Source organism: Pan troglodytes, chromosome 16, assembly GCF_028858775.2.
Source record: "Pan troglodytes isolate AG18354 chromosome 16, NHGRI_mPanTro3-v2.0_pri, whole genome shotgun sequence".
NCBI classification, from domain to species: Eukaryota; Metazoa; Chordata; class Mammalia; order Primates; family Hominidae; genus Pan; species Pan troglodytes.
The window spans coordinates 51,196,041-51,218,580 of NC_072414.2; the positions used below are offsets into that span (position 1 = coordinate 51,196,041).

At 43.3% G+C, this 22,540-nt stretch overlaps 1 protein-coding gene across 1 annotated transcript in view; it reads right to left on the bottom strand.

Moving 5' to 3' along the window:
• Positions 1-22,540, bottom strand: part of MYO1E (myosin IE) — a 236,483-nt gene that overhangs the window by 47,907 nt on the left and 166,036 nt on the right. Inside the window, exons 15-18 of the mRNA XM_510448.8 lie at positions 21,121-21,206; positions 18,050-18,131; positions 11,181-11,287; positions 3,812-3,910 (exon numbers count right to left, since the gene is read on the bottom strand). Of these exons, the coding sequence (XP_510448.2) occupies positions 3,812-3,910; positions 11,181-11,287; positions 18,050-18,131; positions 21,121-21,206 (374 nt within the window). The remainder of the gene's footprint in view (positions 1-3,811; positions 3,911-11,180; positions 11,288-18,049; positions 18,132-21,120; positions 21,207-22,540) is intronic.

The following is a 22,540-nucleotide window of genomic DNA, read 5'->3' on the forward strand; positions in this document are numbered from 1 at the left end:
ATTTTTTATGCCTGAATAGTACGCCACTGTGTATGTGTAACACATTTTCTTTTTTTTTTTTTTTTGAGACACAGTCTTGCTCCATTGCCTAGGTTGTATGTAGTACAGTGGCACAATCTTCACTCATTGCAGCCTCTGCCTCCCGTGTTCAAGCAATTTTCCTGCCTCAGCCTCCCAAGTAGCTGGCATTACAGGCATGGAACACCACACTTGGCTAATTTTTGTATTTTTAGTAGAGACAGGGTTTCACCACGTTGGCCAGACTGATCTCAAACTTGTGATCTCAAGTGATCTGCCTACCGTGACCTCCCAAAGTGCTAGGATTACAGGCGTGAGCCACTGCACCCAGCCTGTATCACATTTTCTTTATCCATTTGTCTGTTGATGGATGCATATTACTTCCAAATCTTGGCTATTGTGAATAGTGCTGCCATAAACATAGGAGTGAACATATCTCTTTGATATCCTGATTTCCTTTCTTTTGGCTCCATACCTAGGAGTGGGCTTGCTGGATCATATGGTAGCTCTATTTTTAGTTTTTGGAGGAACTTCCAAACTGTTCCCCATAGTAGTTATACTAATTTACATTCCCACCAACAGCATACGATGGTTCCCTTTCTCCACATTCTCGCCAGCATTTGTTATTGCCTGTCTTTTGGGTAAAAGCCATTTTAACTGAGGTGAGATATCGCACTGTAGTTTTATTTTGGCTTTCTCTGATGATCAATGATATTGAACACGTTTTCATATGCCTGTCTGCCATCAGCATGTCTTTTTTTTTGAGAAATGTCTCTTGAGATCTTTTGCTCATTTTTTTGATTGGATTATTAGATTTTTTCCCCACAAAGTTGTTTGAGCTCCTTCTATATTCTGGTTATTAATCCCTTGTCAGATGGATGGTTTGCAAAGATTTTCTCCCATTTTGTGGGTTGTCTCTTCATTTTGTTGATTGTTTCCTTTGCTTTGTGGAATTTTTTTTTGAGATGGAGTCTCGCTCTGTCGCCTAGGCTGGAGTGCAATGGCGCCATGCCAACTCACTGCAACCTCCATCTCCCTGGTTCAAGCGATTCTCCTGCCTCAGCCTCCCAGGCAGCTGGGATTACAGGCCACTGCCACTGCACCTGGCTAATTTTTGTATTTTTAGTAGAGACAGGTTTCACCATGTTGGCCAGGCTGGTCTCAAACTCCTGACCTCAGGTGATATGCCCACCTCGGCCACCCAAGGTGCTGGGATTATAGGCGTGAGCCACCGTGCCTGGCCCCTCTTAATTAAAAAAGGGTATTTTGGGGCCGGGCATGGTAGCTGATGCCTGTAATCCCAGCAGTTTGGGAGGCTAAGGCAGGAGGACTGCTTAAGCCCAAGAGTTCAAGATCAGCCTGGGCAACCAAGGGAGATCTTATCTCTAAAATAAATAAATAAATGAAATTTAAAAATGATTATCTAAGCCAAAGTTCCTCAACTGACTGTGCCCTGTAGGGGGAAGATTAGTCAATGCCTGGATACACTTTTGGATGTCACAACTCAGAGGAAGGTACACTACTGGCATCTAGTGGGTGGAGGCCAAGAAGGCTGCTAAACATCCCACAATACACAGGACAGACTTCGCAGCAAAGAATCTTCCAGCCTAAAATGTCAGTGGTCTGAGGTTGAGAAACCCTTTTCTGAGCTAGTGTTACTGATCTGTTTAAGGAAGTCTCATAACTAACATCTCAGTTGTGTGTCAGCAAATGGGTGGTGCTATGTGATGCAAAAGCTCTACAAATACCTTTTCTCAACTTCCTAAATATTTCTTTCACATAGTCCTGCTTACACTATAGGCGTACTGACGTCTTTAATTCAGAGAACAAAGAGGGTAAACCTTGTTCCTAGTCTAACTCACCTCCACGGTTATTAGGAAACTCAAATGTGGGGGACTGAGTTTCTGACGCTTTATTATACAAAATGATTAGCACTTTTTTAAAACCTCTAAGTGGTGAGTCAGCTGTCCTAATCTCATAGCAGAAGAAACAACAGCCCTAAATAAGAACTGCCTTATTAGAAATACTAGATTCCAAAGACAGTAATTAACCTCTTCTTCAGTTATATACAATCTGAATTAAAAAAAAAAAACATTATATCCAGCCCCTGCATAATATATCAGGAAGATGTAATTGTTTCTGATTAAAATGCTCAGTTTGACGCAGTGTGGTCGCTCGTGCTGATAATCTCAACATTTTGGGAGGTTGAGGTGGGAGGATCACTTGAGAGCAGCTGGGGCAACATAGCGAGACCCTGTCTCTACGAAAAGTAAAAAGTCATCTGGGCATGGTGACGCATGCCTGTAGTACTAGCTACTTGCAGACTGAGGTGGGAGAGAATGGCTTGAGCCCAGGAGTTCAAAGATGCAGTGAGTTATGATTGCACCACTGCACTCCTGAGTAATAGAGCAAGACTTTGTCTCTAAATAAATAAATAAAACACTAACTTTGGCTTACTTCTTTTTTGTTTCCCTGTTCCTTCAAGGAAATTAAATAGATGTAGAAATACAGTGGAACGCCACAGAATCATTAGAGAAGTTAGAGTGATGTAACATTTTAAGGGTACTACATTTTATCCTTTTACAAACAACACAAAATAAGAACAATTTAAGTATAGGTCCTGCCAAATACATGTTAAGGGATATATAAAAATAAGTTTAAATTTATACATGGATTGTACAAAATTTTTGAGGTTAAATATTTTAAGCTTATTGTCTTAAGTGGGTTAAACATTTTCCTGAAGTTGTCTTCATACTGTTAATTTATTCAGTCAAGTTAAACCTCCGCCCTTCCTGTGGCACAATTATCAAGAATTCTTGAACTTATGTGTTACACTAAACAGACAGCCTAATGAATACTTATGGCTACTGATTTATTCTACAATAAATAACAGTAAAAGAATTGTTATTACAATGCAATGATAAAAAGACAAAACACCCAATTAAAAAACGGCAAAGGGCCTCACAGACATTTCTCTAAAGAGGAAATACAAATGGCTAATAGGCACATGAAAAAATCCTCAATATAATTTGCCATCTGGGAAATGCAAATCAAAACCATCATGAAATACCACTCCACACTCACTAGGATGGTTAGAAAATAACTTATGTTGGCAAGGATTTAGATAAATTGGAAGCCTCAAATACTGCTGGTGGTACAAAATGTAAAGTGGTGCAGCCACTTCAGAAAACAATCAGGCAGTTCCTCTCAAAGGTTAAATGCAGAGTTACCATATGACCGAGCAATTGCACTTTGAAGCATACACCCAAAAGAAATGAAATACGACCACATAAAAACTTGTACACAGATTTTCATAGCAGCATTATTCATAATAGCCAAGAAGTGGAAACAACTGATGTTTATCAACTGATGAATGCATAAGTAAACTGTGGTATATCCACACAATGGAATATTATTCTGCAATTAACAGGAAGGAGGCATGGAAGTGCAACAACATGGATGAATCTTATGTTCAGCGAAAGAAGTCAGTCACAGAGGACACATATATGATTCCATTGCTATGAAAAGCATAGGCAAATCTATAGACAGAAGGTAGATAAGTGACTGACTGGGCCCAGAGGCAAGGGAAGAATTGGGGGTTGACAACAAAGGGAAGCATGATTTCTTTTCAGGGTAAGAAAATGTCCTAAAATTAACGGTGGTGATAGTTGCACAACTCTGTGAATATGTTAAAAGCCATTGACTCGTACACTTGAAGCGGGTGAATTGTATAGATTTGAATTATAGCTCAATAAACCTGTTTTAAAAAAGGCCAGAGTCACTAGTTCATTACCTCTGTAGGAATTTTTGGAAGATGCGCCGATAGGCATAGCCAGCTCTTCTCACTCGAATGTTCTCTTTCAGACCCAAATATTCGACTTGATGCTTTACCCTGTGCAAAGGAGAAAATGGGGCCTGGACATTACTGGATAATCCTTTCACCCGTGTTCTTACCAGCCAACCCCCAAGCCCCCAGTTCCAAGCTGTAGGGAAACATACTCAAAAGACTACAATTTATAGTGTTCAAACACTGAGCTGACCTCTCAGATGACATAATGCTAATTTTAAAATATTGAAATACAGCAATTAGGCTGGGCGCAGTGGCTCACACCTGTAATTCCAGCACTTTGGGAGGCTGAGGCGGGTAGATCACCTGAGGTCAGGAGTTCAAGACCAGCCTGGCCAACATGGTGAAACCCTGTCTCTATTAAAAATACAAAAATTAGCCGGGCATGGTGGCATGCACCTGTAGTCCCAGCTACTCGGGAGGCTGAGGCAGGAAAATCACTTGAACCCGGGAGGCAGAGGCTGCAGTGAGCTGAGATTGCACCACTGCACTCCAGCCTGCATGACAGAGTGAGACTCCGTCTCAGAAATAAAATAAATAAATAAATAAATAAAAATACAGCAATTAAATAACAGGGCATTACATATCTATTTCAAAGAATAATAGTAACACAAAGACCCATCTAACTATCACCTAGAGTATGAACAAAAATATTGGTTAATCAGAAGGCTAAAGGAAAGAACTTTTAACTTTTGAATTAAATGATGCTAATGCTGGTTTTGTTATTGAACTTAAATTTTAATATTGATTATGACTTAATGGAACTACACTTCTAGGCTTTTCTCATACAAGTTACAAAAGGGCATTTAAAACTATTAATTTCAAGTGTGTACATTAAAAATGGTCTAAAATATATCTAAATTATAGTTTTAGTTGATTTCTTCTTTCTTACAAGAATTTTTTTTTGATACAGGGTCTCACTTTGTCATCCAGGCTACATTGTAGTGATGTGATAGCTCACTGCAGCCTTGACCTCCCCAGGTTCAGGTGATCCTCCTATTTCAGGCTCCTGCGCAGTTGGGACTACAAGCATGCACCACCACACCTGGCTAATTTTTGTATTTTTTGGAGAGACAGGGTTTCGCCACTTTGCCCAGGCTGGTCTCAGACTCCTGAACTCAATTATCTGCCTGCTTTAGCCTCCCAAAGTTCTGGGATTATAGGCATGAGCCACTGTACTCGGCGTGTTTCTTCCTTTCCTTTCCCTTCACTTTCCCTTCCCTTTTCTTTCTTTCTTTCCCTTTCCCTTTCCTTTCTTTCTTTCGAGACAGAGTCTCGCTTTGTCATCCAGGCTGGAGTGGAGTGGCAAACTTTCTTTCCTTTCTTTTTCTTTTCTTTCTTTCTTTCTTTCTTTCTTGAGTCAGAGTCTCACTTTGTCATCCAGGCTGGAGTGCAGTGGCAAACTTTCTTTCTTTTCTTTCTTTCTTGAGACAGAGTCTTGCTTTGTCATCTAGGCTGGAGTGCAGTGGCAAAATCTCGGCTCTCTGCAACCTCCGCCTTGTGGGTTCAAGAGATTCTCCTGCCTCAGCATCTCGAATAGCTGGAATTACAGGCATGTGCCACCATGCCTGGGTAATTTTTTGTCTTTTTTCGTAGAGACGGGGTTTCGCCATGTTGGCCAGGCTGGTCTCGAACTCCTGGCCTCAGGTGATCCACCACGCCTGGCCCATCCTGGTTTCTTAACAGTAAAAATCTAGCAATGTCTTTTGAAAAAATGGATGTAAAGAACTATTAGGTTAATATTCTCACACATGAGGATTTTCATACCAGAAGATGCCCCATGCCCCACACCTTGGGGATGCTGATTTAGTAGGCCTGCACCTTGGGGAGGCTATTTTAGTACACCTGCTGGGTCTAAGGTGGAGCACGGACATGTGCCTTGTGAAAACCCACCACTTGCTGGAAAACACAGTGTTCTGGATGCCGACAGATCCTGAAAACTTGCTTCAGATCATCCACTCTGGGAAGATAAATTGGGCCTGGGCTGCGTGCTATGCGAGCTGGCTGAACACAGACACTTGGAAACATGGTATTTGAGGCAAATTAGACATAAAAAGTAAGGTCTCTCTCTTTCGAAGATGGAATGTCAGGATTGTGCTGCAGTAGGGAGGTAACTCCTCACACTCCCTGTTTGGTACATTTGGGGATATCTGTGCTGATAACGGGGCTAATGCGCTCAGCAAAATGGGCCTTTCAGGAGCTGCTGAGCTGAAAAGACAATCAGAAGCATCCTCATTCCGATGTCAAGCAGGTTCCCAACAGCTGTCTTCCCAGTAAGGCTCTCACAAAAACCACCATTTCCAATTAAGTCTCATACTTGCGGATGTCTACTGTGGGCCAGCCACACACAGTCCCTATTGCAACATGCTAGGGTCACCAAAAAAGGACAATGCTATGATTCCTGCTGGAGCCCACACAGGCAGCACAGTGGTTAGGAGCCAGGTTCTGGTGCTGCATTCCTGCTGCGCCACTGGCCCTGCCACGATGCAACTTCTCTGTGCCTCTCAGTTTCCTCTTCTGCAAAAACAGGAATGGTGGCATAAATTCTTTATTTCTAGACGAGTACTTTCTATGGAAAGCACTTAGTTCGTAGCATGAGCATGTAAAGCTGTTATTATTGTCATCCATTCCCAGCTACAATATGTAAACCAGGATAGGAGAATAGAGAAGGAAGTGGATTTTTCACAGCACAGGGATTCTCAGGAGCACTGTGATGTGCCTGGGCCTGGAGGGGTGAGTTGAATCCATGAGGTATACAGGACAAGGCAGAGGGCTGTGAAAGCAAAGGTACAAGAATAGGAAAGGCCAGTGGCAGGGTGCTGCGGGACAGGAGGAGGGGGACAGATGAAGCTCGAAGTGGGGGTGCAACCTTGGCTGATGGGAAGGATGAGGTCACAATGGGAGTGGTGTTTAAGAGTCTCCAGTTTGATGGGTCTTACAGAGCCAAGAGCCAGAAATGTTGATTCCTCTAAGATTATTAACTTTCAAAAAGCCTCTGTGTGCAAAGAGTTAAGCCGGGCATAGTGGCTCACGCTTGTAATCCCAGCACTTTGGGAGGCCGAGGCGGGCAAATCATGAGGTCAGGAGTTCGAGACCAGCCTGGCCAACACAGTGAAACCCCGTCTGTACTAAATATCCACCTTTGCCCATATAAGTCAGACAGACAGAGACAGACAGACAGAGAGAGAGAGAGAGAGAGAGAGAGAGAGAGAGAAATGTCATGTCAGTTAAAAAGGTAATTAAATTGAAAAATAATTAATTTTCCTTTCTCTCATCCTCCAAATCTAAAACTCGCCACTGGCCTTTTCTCTAGTGAGAAAAATGCATGAAAAATACATTTAAAGGTTCTGCTCATTTTAAAGTACTTTTCATAAATACTGGCTTCACGCCAAGCTTTCGAGGCTGGGAATGCATCAGCCTTTAATTCAAGCAGAAACGTTCCTCTCCCATGAATCACATAGGAAGGAATATTCCTCATGTTAAAACATTGTTTCATTCATTATAACTTCCACCATCAGGAAATTTTCTGGTAGAAATGAGTCTAGCAAGTCCTTTAATGTTTAAAATTTGGGGGTCATCAAAGCAACACAAGTTGATTTTTGCATATTCCTGGAGCACTGTCACCTCCTCAGTAGTCGTTGATCAGACAATGCCCAGTTGTTCCCTAGGCTATGCCAACTCCATCTTGCAGAGGGAGTCTTTTTCCAAGACTGTCCCTGGCCGTTTACTCAAATTGATCAGGGCTAGAGAACTCTGCAAGGCAGCAATTCAGAATCCAGGGCAAGCAACCTTGCCAGAAGCCAAACAAAAACGCATTTGCAACAGGAAAAGAAAAACCCTACACCTCATAAACTTGTGGAATGAGTAACCCTCTTTACCAGGAGCTTCAACTGGGTGTGTAATCCCAGCCAGTGAAGCACACTGCCCTTTCACGGACCCTAACACTCCTGACTCATGGATGGAGTGAAACCATCTGTTACACAATAAACCCAAACCAGGATTAAGGGTGGAATCCCAGAAAGCGGTCTTACTGGCATTATAAATCAACGCTCGACCAACTAATACCTTGAACTTCTTAAAACCAGTTTATTTGAATGCATGTCATAAAATTCTTTGCTGCAATTCAAAGGGGAATCATTTAAAAAAAAAAAGAAAAGAGAAAATACCATCCTCATCCTATGAGGATTTACTGAATAAAATGTACCACTCATTTAATTTCTCCATTTTCTGATATTCCAATGAATTATGTTGGATTTTTACAAGAAAGTAGCATCAGGGTTGGTGAACTTCCAAGCAGCTATTGCAAAATTTCTATTTTAGAGGGGCTTTCAGTAGAACTATCTACGTGGGGTAGAGGAGGGTGTGCTAGGGGGCATTGATCAGAAAATGCCCAGTTGTTCCCTAGGCTATGCCAACTCCGTCTTGCAGAGGGAGTCTTTTTCCAAGACTGTCAAAATGCATTTGTAGGGCAAGTGAGATGTTTTCATTTAAGAGTATTTGCTGGGAAGAGCAGGTGGACAGAGTTTGAAACGGGGGAAGGTGGGCTAAGGCCCCCTTTGGCAATACCTCTGCTTCCAAGACTCTCATGGTTTATTTCTAAGGTTGACTAAAGATTTGGTTGGAGTAATCATATTGGGATATTGATTTATTATCACTGTTCTGTTGTGTGCGTGTACATGTGGATGTATGTGTGGGTGGGTGTGCAAGTGTGGGTATGTGTGAGAGGTGAGTGTAAAAGTGACAGAGACAGAGGCAGACTGACAGCCACTGTCTGGAAGCCTTCATTCTGTCAGACTGAAGGAGATCCTGTTCTAGATGGACCCTCTTAAGAGGAAGGAACTGAGGGCTAAGGAGATGAAGAGTCTCGCTCTAACAACTTAGTGATAGGTCAGCACCGGGACACAGGTCTTCCAAATCCCAGTCTAGTTCTTTGCTCTAGATCAGTGATTCTCAAAGTGCAGTGCCTGGGCCATCATCACCAGCACCACCTGCAAGATTTTTAAGATGCACATTCATGGGCCCCACTTGAGACCCACTGCATCAGAAACTCGGGATGGAGCCCAGCAATCTCAGCTTTAACAAGGCCTCCTGGGGATCCTGAGGCAGGCTCAAGTATGGGAACCAATGTAAGAGAGCAATACAAGATGTTTTCTGTATGATTGATTGATTGATTGACTTGGGGTCTCAATCTAACACCTGGGCTGGAGTGCAGTGGCTCAATCATGGCTCTCTGCAGCCTCAAACTCCTGGGTGTAAGCATTTTACATCTTTAGACGAGAAGAGATGCTGCTACCCTCTTAGTCTGAAAGGAGAAGCGGAACTATACATTTCAGAAAAGCAGAGGCCAAATTAAGTACATCCAAGAGAAGGGCTAAGATGGGGAATGCTTATATTTCATGTCCTAGAGAACTGTTGACGGAACTGAGAGGGATTAACCTGTAGAAGAGAAGATTCAAGAGAAACACGACGGTCACCTCGAACTAACAGAAAAGGTGTCCAGTGGCAAAGTAATGAGAATGATTCTTATTGCAGATTGAAAACCTGGGATTAGGATAAAAGTGACCTAGAGAAGGACTGTACAGCCTCCTAAAGTAAGAATTGACCAAAGAAGAGCTGGTCACCTTAGCAAGTATGAGCTCCTCATCCGGGCCTGAATATCATTAATGGACAATATTGTAGAAGGAATCGGACTACATTAAATTGAAAAATTTCAGAGATTCAATAGAAAAGATGCCTTAAGGGGTCAGGGGTGGTGGCTCACACCTGTAATCCCAGCACTTTGGGAGGCCGAGGCAGTTGGATCACGGAGTCAGGAGTTCAAGACCAGCCTGGTCAAGATGGTGAAACCCCATCTCTACTAAAAATACAAAAGTAGCCAGGCATGGTGGTGGGCACCTGTAATCTCAACTACTCAGGAGGCTGAGGCAGGCGAATCACTTGAAACTGGGAGGCAGAGGTTGCAGTGAACCGAGATCATGCCGCTGCACTCCAGCCTGGGTGACAGAGCGAGACTCTTGTCTCCAAAAAAAAAAAAAAATCCTTAAGAATATGCATCTATGGATGAGATTATTCAGAACATAGTGGCCTGAAAAGATGGCAGCTCCTACATCCAAGCAGCCTGGCTTCTTCAGAGGAGAGAACAGACTTAGACTGCATGCCGAAGTATTCAATATTAAATAGAACGAACTTTCAGACAGTAAATGTTTGACCTACGTGTTTTTCTTACTATGGATCTGTTTCCTCCTGTAAAGGATCAAGCATCATCTGTCTGCCATGGTTTAGGATCTTGCTGGCAGGAAGGAAAATGGACACACCGGTCCCTCGCAGGAGATAATCGGCAGCTAGGAATTTTAGTCCTTGTCTTCCTGTGGAAGCTAAAGCTGGAGTTCTTCACTCGACACCTAAAAGAGCCCTACCTTCTTTTCTCCAAGAGAGAAGACAAGAGGTAGCAATTCTGGTAGGCTCCCATCCTGGGACTGATACTAGGTGATGATGGCTAGGGTCCTCTCTGTAGTTTAAGTCTCTCCCCAGCCCTCCTTCCCATGCTTCTATGGACAGTGGGATCAGGCCTCTGAACAATGTGTGTCTGGGTCTCCCAGCGGGCCACAAAATTCATACCCTCTAGCCACCACCTTAACAGGCTCCTACTCAATGCCGCCATTTCTTCCTGCCCAGGCCACTTCCCTAAATGCTAGCTGTGGGAGGAACAGTGACGCAGGCTTCATCGGAAGTCAGGGCAGAAAGGGTTTGCTGAATTCTTGTGCTCTGCATTTCCCTTTGACATCTTTCCTCCCAGAGTCGTTCTTCTCATCAATACGGTGCTTAGGGGGAATGCCAGAGCCTCCAGCTTGTCCCCAGTGTCTTCACGAGGCACAGCAAATGCTGGATTGTATTTCCATCAGCTCTTACGCCCTCCACTTTCCACCCCAGGCTAAGCATTCTAGGCCACATCCTGTGGGTCCCGATCAGGGGCTGGGTGTACTAAGAATGTCTACACAGAACCTCAAACTGATTTTAAAACCATCATGACTCTGCGGTATGAGGTTATGTTTTGTTTTTTTTCCATCTGCCCCCAGACTAGCCAAGATCAACATTATAAACTGCTAATGCTGAAATGAATGGCACTGCTAACATTTTAGCAAATGACACGGAGGGGAAACAGTATATAGCTTTTGTCCTGAAAAAGTTAAGACGCAAGGGCATGACAAAGACATGTGCGGACAACTGACACTGCTCCTGCCTGTGATGGAAGACAGCTCATCTTGAGCAGAGGGAAAAAGGTCCCGGCCCCAACTAAGCTGGTTTCCCCCCATACCTGCTTTCCTCCCAGTCTCTGGGCTTCTTGGTTTCGTTTGGCTTGATGCAGCGAATGTAGTGGGGCGTACATTTCATCAGGGTGCTCACAAGGTCATTGGCTTGTTTCTAGAAAGGAAGAACAGTATCAGAATCATGGAACTTTCTCTAAAGAAGACCAAATTTCAAAGGAGACTTGTAAAACTCTATTGTAGAAATATATAGCTAGGAATTAATCTTCATGACAATTTGCTGGTTAAGCATAAGTCAGGTCTACTAAACTTTCCGAAAGCTTTGCCGACTTTTATGATGATTTTATCACTTCTAAATTGGTTTGAAATTCAATCTTCAAAAGCAACTAGGCATTTTCAGTACAGTTAATAAAATAGAACAACAACAAAAAACAAAAATCCCAATAAATCTTCACATACAAAATGATTTTCATGTGGTACAGTGAAGCATGTCAGTTAACAAACTAAGTTCATTTTATACTGATAGAGCGCCTTTGAAGATATATTGTTCTCATTAACTTTTTTTCCCCCAAAGTTATTTGTAAGGATAAATCATCAAATCCCCTACACTCTCTTTTCTGGCAATCCAACTAATGAAGAATCACTTTGCTAAAGTGATGAAAATTCATAGTTAAAGAATGGGAGATTCATAAAAATCTGAGAATTTATAAACTTTTGATATTCCATTTCATTCAGTTTCTTCCTCAATATGTCCATTTAAAAACCTGCAGAGTCTGAACACTTTATCTGTGGCTGCTAACTTACTTCTTTGCAAATCTAGAATATTCTATATAAAACCTTCTATTAATGCCTGTGCACTGGGTACTCAAAGTAGAACTGGATTCAAGCAGAAAAAGCCACATAAAGCTGAAATTGCTTATGAAGTATTTTAAACCCTGAGAATCTCAAACTTTGTTTGAAGAAACAGGAGTAGAGCTCACATCAGCATTCCCACCCCACAGCTGAGCACACCCTGTGGGTCCAAGGATGTGGCACACATGCGAACTCCACTTCCAAGCAAAGCAGCCTAAAGAGAGAAAACCTCTAAAAGAAAAAAAGCCAAAAGGGACCTCCAAAGCCAGAAAACCATTACAGTCAGCAGAAGAGATTTGCTTGCAAGAGACAACCCTCTCTCAATTAGGACTTTTCTGTTTTCATGGGTTTGGGAAATCTGAAACCCTTGAGAAAAACTATTGAGTATATTCAAAGCAAGATATTCATTGGTGAATTAAGTTCTCTGTTTAGATGTGCAGGAAATAGCATTCTTTGCGATGCTTGAAATTGAGGACAGACAGGGCTGCAGAGGTTGCATGATCAAAGCAAAGTCCTATGATGAAAAAGTAAATTGCCTCTTATGTTCTTTGATGATGTAGACTGCACTTGAGAACAAATTTGACGATTTTTGCAACACATCAGGTGGAGCTGGAGAGGGACTGCAGGGTTGAATATAGCACAGCTTTTTTTTGTTCTTAAAATCCCCAAATTCTTAATTTTTTAAACTTCATTTTTAGATTTTAGTTTTGTATTTAATTACGACTTTTTTTTTTTTTTTTTTTTTGAGATGGAGTCTCACTCTGAGGCCCAGGATGGAGTGCAGTGGCATGATCTCTGCTCATTGCAACCTCTGCCTCCCGAGTTCAAGCGATTCACCTGCCTCTGCCTCCCGAGTAGCTGGGACTACAGGCGTATGCCACCAGGCCCAGCTAATTTTTGTAATTTTAGTAGAGATGGGGTTTCACCATGTTGGTCAGGCTGGTCTCAAGCTCCTGACCTCAGGTGATCCACCTGCCTCAGCCTCTCAAAGTGCTGGGATTACAGGCATGAGCCACTGTGCCCGGCCTACAACTTTTAATTTCCAAGAATAACTTTGCAAACTCTTTTGTCCTAAGTATTTAACAGCATTCCTTCTTTTTCACCTCAGCATAAGAAAACATAGAGAGGCAAGTGTAACTTAAGTTTATAAGTCACTTGCCATAGTCCTCTCCAGCTAAAATAGTGACAGATAACATTTGCTGAGTTTGCAGTGCAGATTAGATACATGTATTATCTCATTTAGGCCTCACAACAACCTGAAGAGGTAGCTACTATTTAATATTATTCCTGTTTTTTAGATGAGAAAGCTGGGCCTTAAAGAAACAAAGTATTGCTCAAGATGACACAATTTGCATGAAAGAGAAGTAAGGCTTGAACCCACGCCCATGGGCTACCAAGCCTGTTCTTTGGCAACAATGCTATCCTGCCTTGCTGACAAAGAGATAGGGTCATTTAGTGTGATATAAAAGGAATTAACTGGTTGAGGTAGGATTAGACAGAAGCCACCAGGCTGTGAATAATTAATTTCAGCAAACAGAAATACATCTTAACCATCCAAATTATCCTGCATTTCAATAGCTATGGGTCAACTTTATTTACCTATTTTTAATTTTTGAAACAGGGTCTTGCTCTGTTGTCCAGGCTGGAGTAGAGTGGCATGATCACAGCTCACTGGAGCCTTGGCCTCCCAAGCTCAAGTGATCCTTCCACCTCAGCCTTCTGTGTAGCTGGGACTGGAAGCACATGCCACCACACCCAGCTAATTTTTGAAAAAAAATTTTTGTAGAGGTGGGGTCTCACTATATTTCCCAGGCTCGTCTCCAATCCTGGCCTCAAGCAATCTTCCCACCTTGGCCTCCCAGAGTGCTGAGATTACAGGCGTGAGCCACTGTGCCCAACCTTGGGTCAACTTAAGATGTCTGCTGAGGTGGTTGTGAAGCAGTAACTGAATTTAATCCTGATTCCAGCCAAGAAGGGTTCCTGAGTTAGGACAGAAAAGTACCAACAGCACTTGCTCAACAGAAGCAGGTGTTAAAATACGCAGACAGCACAGTGAGAAATGGCTCAGGGTGAAAGCTCCTCATTCTACCTTCAACAGAGATGACAGCAGGCCTGACTGTGGGTCCTGGCACTTTTATTTGCAAGTTACATGACTAATCACTAGATTTCTCTGGCCTCAGTTCTCTATCTGTAAACTAAGTAGGTTGAACTAGAAGACCTCTAATTTAATCTAGAGATTGAAATACCTATTAAAAAACAAACAATCAGGCTGGGTGCAATGGCTCACTCCTGTAATCTCAGCACTTCGGGAGGCTGAGGCATGCGGATCAATTGAAGTCAGGAGTTCGAGACCAGCCTGGCCAACATGGTGAAACTTCGTCTCTACTAAAAAAAATACCAAAAAATTAGCTAAGCATGGTGGTGCCACCTGTAGTCCAGCCACGTGGGAGGATGAGGCAGAAGGATCACTTGAATCTGGGAGGCAGAGGTTGCAGTGAGCCAAGATCGCATCACTGACCTTCAGCCTGGGTGACACAGCAAGGCTCCATCTCAAGAAAAAAAACAAAAAAAACAAACCAAAAAAAACCCCAACCAATCCAATCACCTGCATGATGCCTGTACTTCCTCTGTCATGTCCCTTATAGCTCCAGCTACACTCAGATAAAGCTATAGCCAGTCTGCCTTTGCCACCTCTGAGCTTGATTCTGTTTCTCCGTAGCATCAATCTTTGGCTCTAATTTAAATATGGGATGAGTATCCCTTATCCGAAATGCTTGGGAAGGGAAGTGTTTCGGATTTTGGATTTTTTCAGATTTTGGAATACTGGCATTATACTTTATTTTTTGAGATGGAGTCTTGCTCTGTCGCCCAGGCTGGAGTTCAGTGGCATGATCTCGGCTCACTGCAACCTCCACCTCCTGGGCTCAACCAATTCTCCTGCCTCAGCCTCCTGAGTAGCTGGGATTACAGGCTCCTGCCACCATGCCCAGCTAATTTTTGTATTTTTAGTAGAGATGGGGTTTCACCATGTTGGCCAGACTGACCTCAAATGATCCACCCACCTCGGTCTCCCAAAGTGCTAGGATCACAGCCATGAGCCACTGTGCCCGGCCTGCATTATACTTTATTAGTTGAGTATCCCTAATCTGAAAAGCTGAAATCCAAAATGCTCCAAAATTTGAAACTTTTTGAGCACCAACACGATGCTCAGAGGAAATGCTCATTGGAGCATTTCAGGATTTGAGATGCTCAACCTGTACTTGTCCCTTCCAGACACGACAATATCGAATTAAGTAAAACCTCAAAATCAAGTGCTATTAAATATTACTATATTTATACTTTTATTTATAATCAATATAATAAGAGTTCCCATCAAATGAATATTCTATTAGTTAAATCCTACAAATCAGTTTAAATTTTTAAATAATTAGAATATAATGAAATCTATAACACATACGATGACCTTGAACACAAGTTTAATTTTTCTTTCAAGGAACTCAGAATCCTTTTAAATGCTTACGCCTCAGGGACATCGTTAAGATGACAATGATGTCTGCAAATTACTGTGGATATGGAATGTATCAGCGATTGGGCCATGGCTATGTATCTGTAAGAGGTACTGGGAGAGACTTTTATTCCTACGTGGAGGCAGACAGCCAGGCAGACAGAGGTCACAACATCCACCAAGGAGATTGTGCCTGGAGGTGGGAAAACATGCTGTACTCTCTTTAGGTAAACTGCTGACTTCAGCTTGACCTCCCTAGACAAGGGCCTGAGACTTGTAAACCTAAACATTTTGGAAACATCCCACAATGGTGGCACTTTGAGCCTTCAACCAGACAAGCATACGAAGGAAAGAAAGGGGACAAGTCTTTAAGGAGGAAAAAGTGTCCCTACCCTTGCTCTCCTTTTTATAGACAATAATCCAGACCACTTGAAAATGAGTCATCATAACCTGGATGATCTGGGCCCCTTGGATCTGAATGTGACAGTCTTATGACTCGATTTTCCAGCCCAGAGTTAATCCTTATCCAGGACTTTGCAGTAAAGGCATGAGTCAGAAACTTCACGCAGACATTAATATCTGGGCCTCATGAGAATTTCATTTGTTTTCTGCCTTCAGCAATCTGCTCCAGTGAGCCTAACCCAGGGACTGTCCTGGGGCTACTAAATTTCTCTAGTTCTTTCAACATGATGTTCTTGACGCTCAGAGGGCTCTACCCTACAGCTGAAAGCCCAGGCTGGACTCGGTGGCTTGTGCCTGTAATCCTAGCATTTTGGGAGTCTGAGGTGGGAGGATCGCTTGAGCCCAGGAGTTCAAGACCAGCCTGGGTGACATTGTGAGACCCCAACTTTACAAAAAAGAAAAAAACAACAATTAAGCAGAGGCCAACAACGGCGATACAGGAATGGGGCTAATGGGAAAGAATGTAGTCAGAGCATACATATACATCTTGTGTTCAGTATGCCTCAGGCACTGCGTTACATGCTTCCAATGCATTATGAAGCTGAATCATCACAGTAATCTCTTAAGATAGACACTAATATCTCCATTTTACAGGGAAGCGGTGAGGGCACTGAGAGCGTAGGTAACACCTTGGCAAGCACACAGCGAGGAAAAGCCAGAGCTGAGATTCGAACACAGGCAAGCAAACTCAAAGCCCTGCTGTCACTCAACCATTCCTTTGATTGTAAAACTGAGGAAGTATTTAGCTGGTATAATTTTTTAAAAAATTATTCTTAACCGTATGATTTTAAAAAATAGCTTAGTGAGTATTTCTTAGAGTTACATGATTGTGTGTGACACAATGACAAAAACTATTTTTTTTTTTTTTTGGAGACAGGGTCTCTCGTTCTGTCCCCCAGGCTGGAGCAATCATGGCTCACTGCAGCTTTGACTTCCTTGACTAAAGCGATCCTCCTGCCTTAGCCTCCCAAGTAGCTGAGAGCATAAGATGTGAGCCACTACACCTAATTTTTATTTTTAGTAGAGATGGGGTTCTCATTATATCGCACATGTTGGTCTCAAACTCCTGGGGTCAAGTAATCCTCCCTCCTCGGCCTCCAAAAGTGTTGGGATTATAGGCCAGAGCCACTACATCTGGCTGACACAGATTTTTTTTTTTTTTTTTTTTGAGATGGAGTTTTACTCTTGTTGCCGAGGCTGGAGTACAATCGCGCAATCTTGCCTCACTGCAACCTCTGCCTCCAGGGTTCAAGTGATTCTCCTGCCTCAGCCTCCTGAGTAGCTGGGATTACAGTCATGTGCCACCACGCCTGGCTAATTTTGTATTTTTAGTAGAGACAGGGTTTCTCCATGTTGGTCAGGCTGGTCTTGAACTCCTGACCTCAGGTGATCCACCCGCCTCAGCCTCCCAAAGTGCTGGGATTACAGGCGTGAGCCACCACACCCAGCCCACAAACTCTTAATTCAGTGTAATTAAGTGTAAACTCTTAATTCAGTGTAATTAAGTGTAAACTCTTAATTCAGTGTAATGGCTCAGGTACCACAGAACCCTGCCTACTTCCTGAGAAACACTGTAAGATTCCCTTCAGACTTTGAGACACCATGTGGCTAGATGTGTCTTCAATTCACAGCAAGGAGAGGCCTGTAGGACCCAGTGAGGAGGGATGCATAAATTGCCCCTAAAGGACCAAGTAGAATTTCTGGCAAGTAACGTTCCATAACTGGCAGGTTTTTGGGCCTGGCCTGGTAAACTGTCAACAGTATCCAAAACATGGCTCCGAACCATATTTCTCTGACAGTTTAACATAAATTCTTCCAGGTTCTGTTTAAAGCCATTTCCTCTTAGAAAGTAGCTGATTATCATCTGCTGACTATTAAGCTGTGAGATACTTAATATCCATTTAAGGTTTCGGTACAGCCAAGTCAAATTCAGCTTGCATCCTGGAACCTTGTAACAAGCAGCGATGTTACTTCTGGGCATCTTCTGTAACCACCTCCTCACATCTCACTGACCTCATCCTGGCCCAGGGGTGCAGTTCCTTACTCCTAGAAAGCCCTAGCCCTTATAAAAATCTATAAACTTCCTAAAATAGAACTAACCTTTATTTTGCTTCCGGCAGTAGTTGGGCGCCCTTTCTTGTCAGCCTGCAGATTTTCCGGAAATAAAGACTTTATGAAAGGCCTGGAAAAGGAGAAAGAGAATGAATTAACAATCTGTAGTACCTTTGGGGCTGAAAGCCTGCCTTTTTAGAGGATGGGGTGAAGGGCCATCCCCAGGCACATAACCTTGGCTACAGAAAAGCCATCTGACTCACAGCGCGGGCCATCAAGATGTGACTTGGGGAAATGAACAACGGACAAAAGTCATGAAGGGAAAGAATTCTAAGATATAAGCAATTTGGAATCAAAGACTGCAAAATAAATTTTAAAACATTGCCTTTCCAACGTCCCTAGTCACAGGAATTGAGGTATATCTTGACAGAACATAACAGAGGGAGGTCAGTAGGGGATTTTAGGTTTTTGTTTTGTTTTTGAGACAGGGTCTCGCTCTACTGCCCAGGATGGAGCGCAGGGGTTCAATCATGGCTCACTGCAGCCTCGACCTCCCAGGCTCAAGCCATCTTCCCACCTCCACCTCCTGAGTAGCTGGGACTATATATAGGCAGACGCCACCACGTCCAGCTAATTCTTGTATTTTCTTTAGAGATGGGGTTTCGCCATGTTTCCCAGGCTGGTCTCAAACAACTGGACTCAAGAGGTGCTCCTGCCTCAGCCTCCTGAAGTGTTGGGACTACAGGCATGAGGCACTGCGCCTGGCCAGCATGTGTTTGTTAAGACAAGCAAGATAGACCAGAGCTCAGGGAATTACATGAAATGTCTGGATTCAGTGCAGATGCTGCTTTGCTCTACAGCAGAGTTTCTGAGTCTGGGCACCATTGGTATCTGCGGCTGAATAATTCTTTGTTGGGGGCCGAGGAGGGCGCCTCTTCTACATATTGTGGGATATTTAGCAGCATCCATGGTCTCTGCTCACCAGATGCCAGTAGCACACTGTTCCCAGCTCTACACAGAAAACCCTGACAAACTGCTTTTGAGTATGAGCAATTTTAAGTGGAGCAGTAACAAATCACGAGTGCTCTGCCGGCTGAATATACTTTCTTTTTTTTTTTTTTTGAGATGGAATCTTGCTCTGTCGCCAGGCTGGAGTGCAGTGGCGTGATCTTGGCTCACTGCAACCTCTGCCTCCCAGGTTCAAGTGATTCTCCTGCCTCAGCCTCCTGAGTAACTGGGACTACAAGTGCGCGCCACCACAGCTAATTTTTGTATTGTTAGTAGAGACGGGGTTTCAACATGTTGGCCAGAGTGGTCTTGATCTCTTGACCTCGTCATCCACCCACCTTGGCCTCCCAAAGTGCTGTGATTACAGGCATGAGCCACTGCGCCCAGCCTGAAGATACTTTCATTAGTGGTGCTATTTGAGCTGCATGTGTTTATATGTCTGCCTCACTAGCAACAGGGCAGGGACAATGCCTTACTCATCTTAGCGTCCCTGGTGTCTGAAGCATAGCATGGTGCACAGTTGGTCCATAATATATATTTGCTGACTGGGTGAATGACGGGATCCATGTAAATTAGCAATCTGACATTCAAACTCAAACTCACTTCCTCCTCAGTGACTTTTTGGGCATCTTGAATTTTCCAGGAAGTCTCCCCAGCAGTCTACTTTTAACTTGACCAGATACAACTACAGATTTTGACATCAAATGTGTTTACAAAATAATAGGCCATGTCCATATGACAGCAGTTTATGTGGAAGCAATAATAGCTCTTAAACTTGGCAGGAATTTTAATAATTTTTTAAAAACAATCTCTGGAAGCAAGTCTGCACCTGACTGCCATAAAACCCACAAGCCAGGACTTGTGGCTTACCTAAACATCTCAGAGAAGAACAAATTGATTTTGTATGTTTTGAATAAAAAGAAATGCAAAATCTCAGAAATGGTGGTGTGACTGCAAGGAAGCACAGGGATGGAGAGCAGAGGGTGAGGAGGGGTAGGGAGCTACAGGGAGAGAAGTAAATGGAGCAGAACAGCTGACCAGGGCCTGAAAAGGAAACCCTTGCTTTGCTTTCATTGCAGTCAGGCCTTTAATAGGAAATTATCAGGCTCGCTGCTGTTGATCAGAGAAGCTGGCCTTGCTATTGTGACAGCTTAACTAATAGAGAGCAAAAGGGCAGCTCTTACTTGAAAGAAGCTCTAGAAATTGTAAGATCTGGCATGCATGGGCCTTGCCTTGCAAGCATGGACTTGCTCATGTAAATTACATCTTATGTGTTATCCAGGATCTTGAGAACCTTTTCAGGGAAAAGGGGAGGAAGGCAGAGGTGGTCTTGAGAGTTCTAGCAGCGTGCAAGGGGGATACCCTCACTCTTCTACCCCTACAGCTGAAACAGGGTCTTGGGAGTTAAAATGGATCTCTTAGTCACTCCTTCTTTAGTTGTCCCTCCCAGAGTTCTCAAGCCATTTCTTCAGTACTTCAGGGACTCTGGTTAATGTGGGTCTTGCTAAGCCATTAACCATCTTTAAAAATTCAATGACCATGAAGAAGAGCTCAAGGGCAAAGTATCATAGAACCAGACTGTTCCACTCTTAAATAGTCAGAAATGGCCATCCCAATCCAAAGCCAGTGGGCTCATTTCTCCCTGATAATAGTATTGAAAGGTAGAAAGCCTGAGGCCCTGAAGGACCTGTAGATGGCACTTGGAATTTGGGGGCATGAAGTGTTAGGGACATAAAAGGGAGAGACTGTTATAGAGAAAAGAAAGCTATTTTGAGAAACCAAATAGATTAATGATAATCCAGACCCAATAGCATGAAGGAACAAAATGCTAACCACTAAACATCACAGGTGTTTTGTTTTGTTTTTGTTTTTTTCTTTATTAGAGACACAGTGTTCCTATGTTGCCTGGCTGGAGGGCAGTGGCTATTGACAGGAGTGATCACAGCTCACTGCAGCCTCAAACTCCTAGGATCAAGTGATCCTCCTGCCTTAGCCTCCTGAGTAGCTGGGACTATAGGAACACACCACCACACCCAGCTCATAAGTTTGTTTTCATATTGAAAATTTCATCAAACCTATATCCCCTGTCAGCTATGGCAAAACATACTTACAGCTCGCTGCTCTGCATAAGCTCGATGAGATCCATAAAAAGCACATCCCGGTTCCTTTCACAAAAGCCATCCATGTCATAGGATACCTGGCCAAGAATGGAAAGAAATCGAATTTCATTTAACAAAATGTAATTTCATTGAACAAAATGTAACTAATTGAACAAAATCATTTATTGAACAAAAAATCTAATTTCACCGAACAAAAAACCCAAGCTGTCATGGCTACCCTCACCACAACATGTGGATTTCCAGATGTTGCATTTGGGATTTCATTGTGCACTGTCACAGGAAGGCTGTGCATGTCTTACTTGTTAGCTGACTTAGTGGGGAAGGCCTGCAGATGCTGATGAGTATCTGGCTGCCTGGATGGCCCAGCTGATCCATAATCAGAACTCCAGCTCTCAAGTCCCCATACCCCTTCTTCAGTGGATCCATAGGGGTGTCTAAGTGACATACTCAATACTTTTCCTAAATTTTAGCTAAGCCAGAGCAAAAGTGAAGCCCCTCATGCTCAGTAATTCACTGCAATGAGCCATGTCATCTGAGGCTTTGCAGTTTCTCCCAGAAGTGGTATCAAATTTGCACCAATCTGGCCAGAAACTCATGCTCAGATACTCTGTTTAACAAGAGATCAGCTGGGACGATGGATGAGACCAGGGGATTTCCATAGCACCAGGAAGTCCCCAAGACCACGACCTCAACTTAACTTTTTTATCATCAGCAGCCCCACACAGCCTGACACCCAGTAGGCACCCAATACTGATGGGCTTTATAAGAACACCAAAAGTGCACTCTGGGTCTTGATTTATACTACCAGTAGGCATGGGGAGACAAGGAATGCCAGTCTGTGATTCCAGCAAGAGGCAAGACGAAAATCCATTTATTCAGCAGCTAATACATGTAGCAGGGTGATTCATGTTCCAAAAATATGCAGTAGTATGCTGAGATTTAGTGCTGGAGTGACTCCCAGCCGGCCCCTACCCTGCTCAAGCCCCAGCTGACTGTCCCAGGGTGGGTCCCGGCCAGGACTGGCACCAAGGCAGTGGAATCCTTTCAAAATAGGCCTCCAGCGCCATAGACCAGAAAGCAGGAGCCCAATTCTGGGACACTGGGAGATGGTGCAGGCAGCCACCAGTACGCAAAGCATAGAGCCCTATCCTTCCTGGCAGGGTCACGGTTCAGAAAACGTAACCTTATTTTCATTTGTAGTTAACAGAAGCATGTTTCCTCAGCATTCATATTAAAAACAAAAAACTAGTAATTCCAGGGATCTCGGTTAGCCTCTTAAGCATGTCAACTATTGATAATACTCTTAATAAAACTAACTCCAGAAATCACTTGCTAGAGAAGCAGCCCTTCACTGCCTTAGTCTGAGCACCCACGGAAAGCACGTGTCGGAGACGCTGGCAAGGCCCGCGCA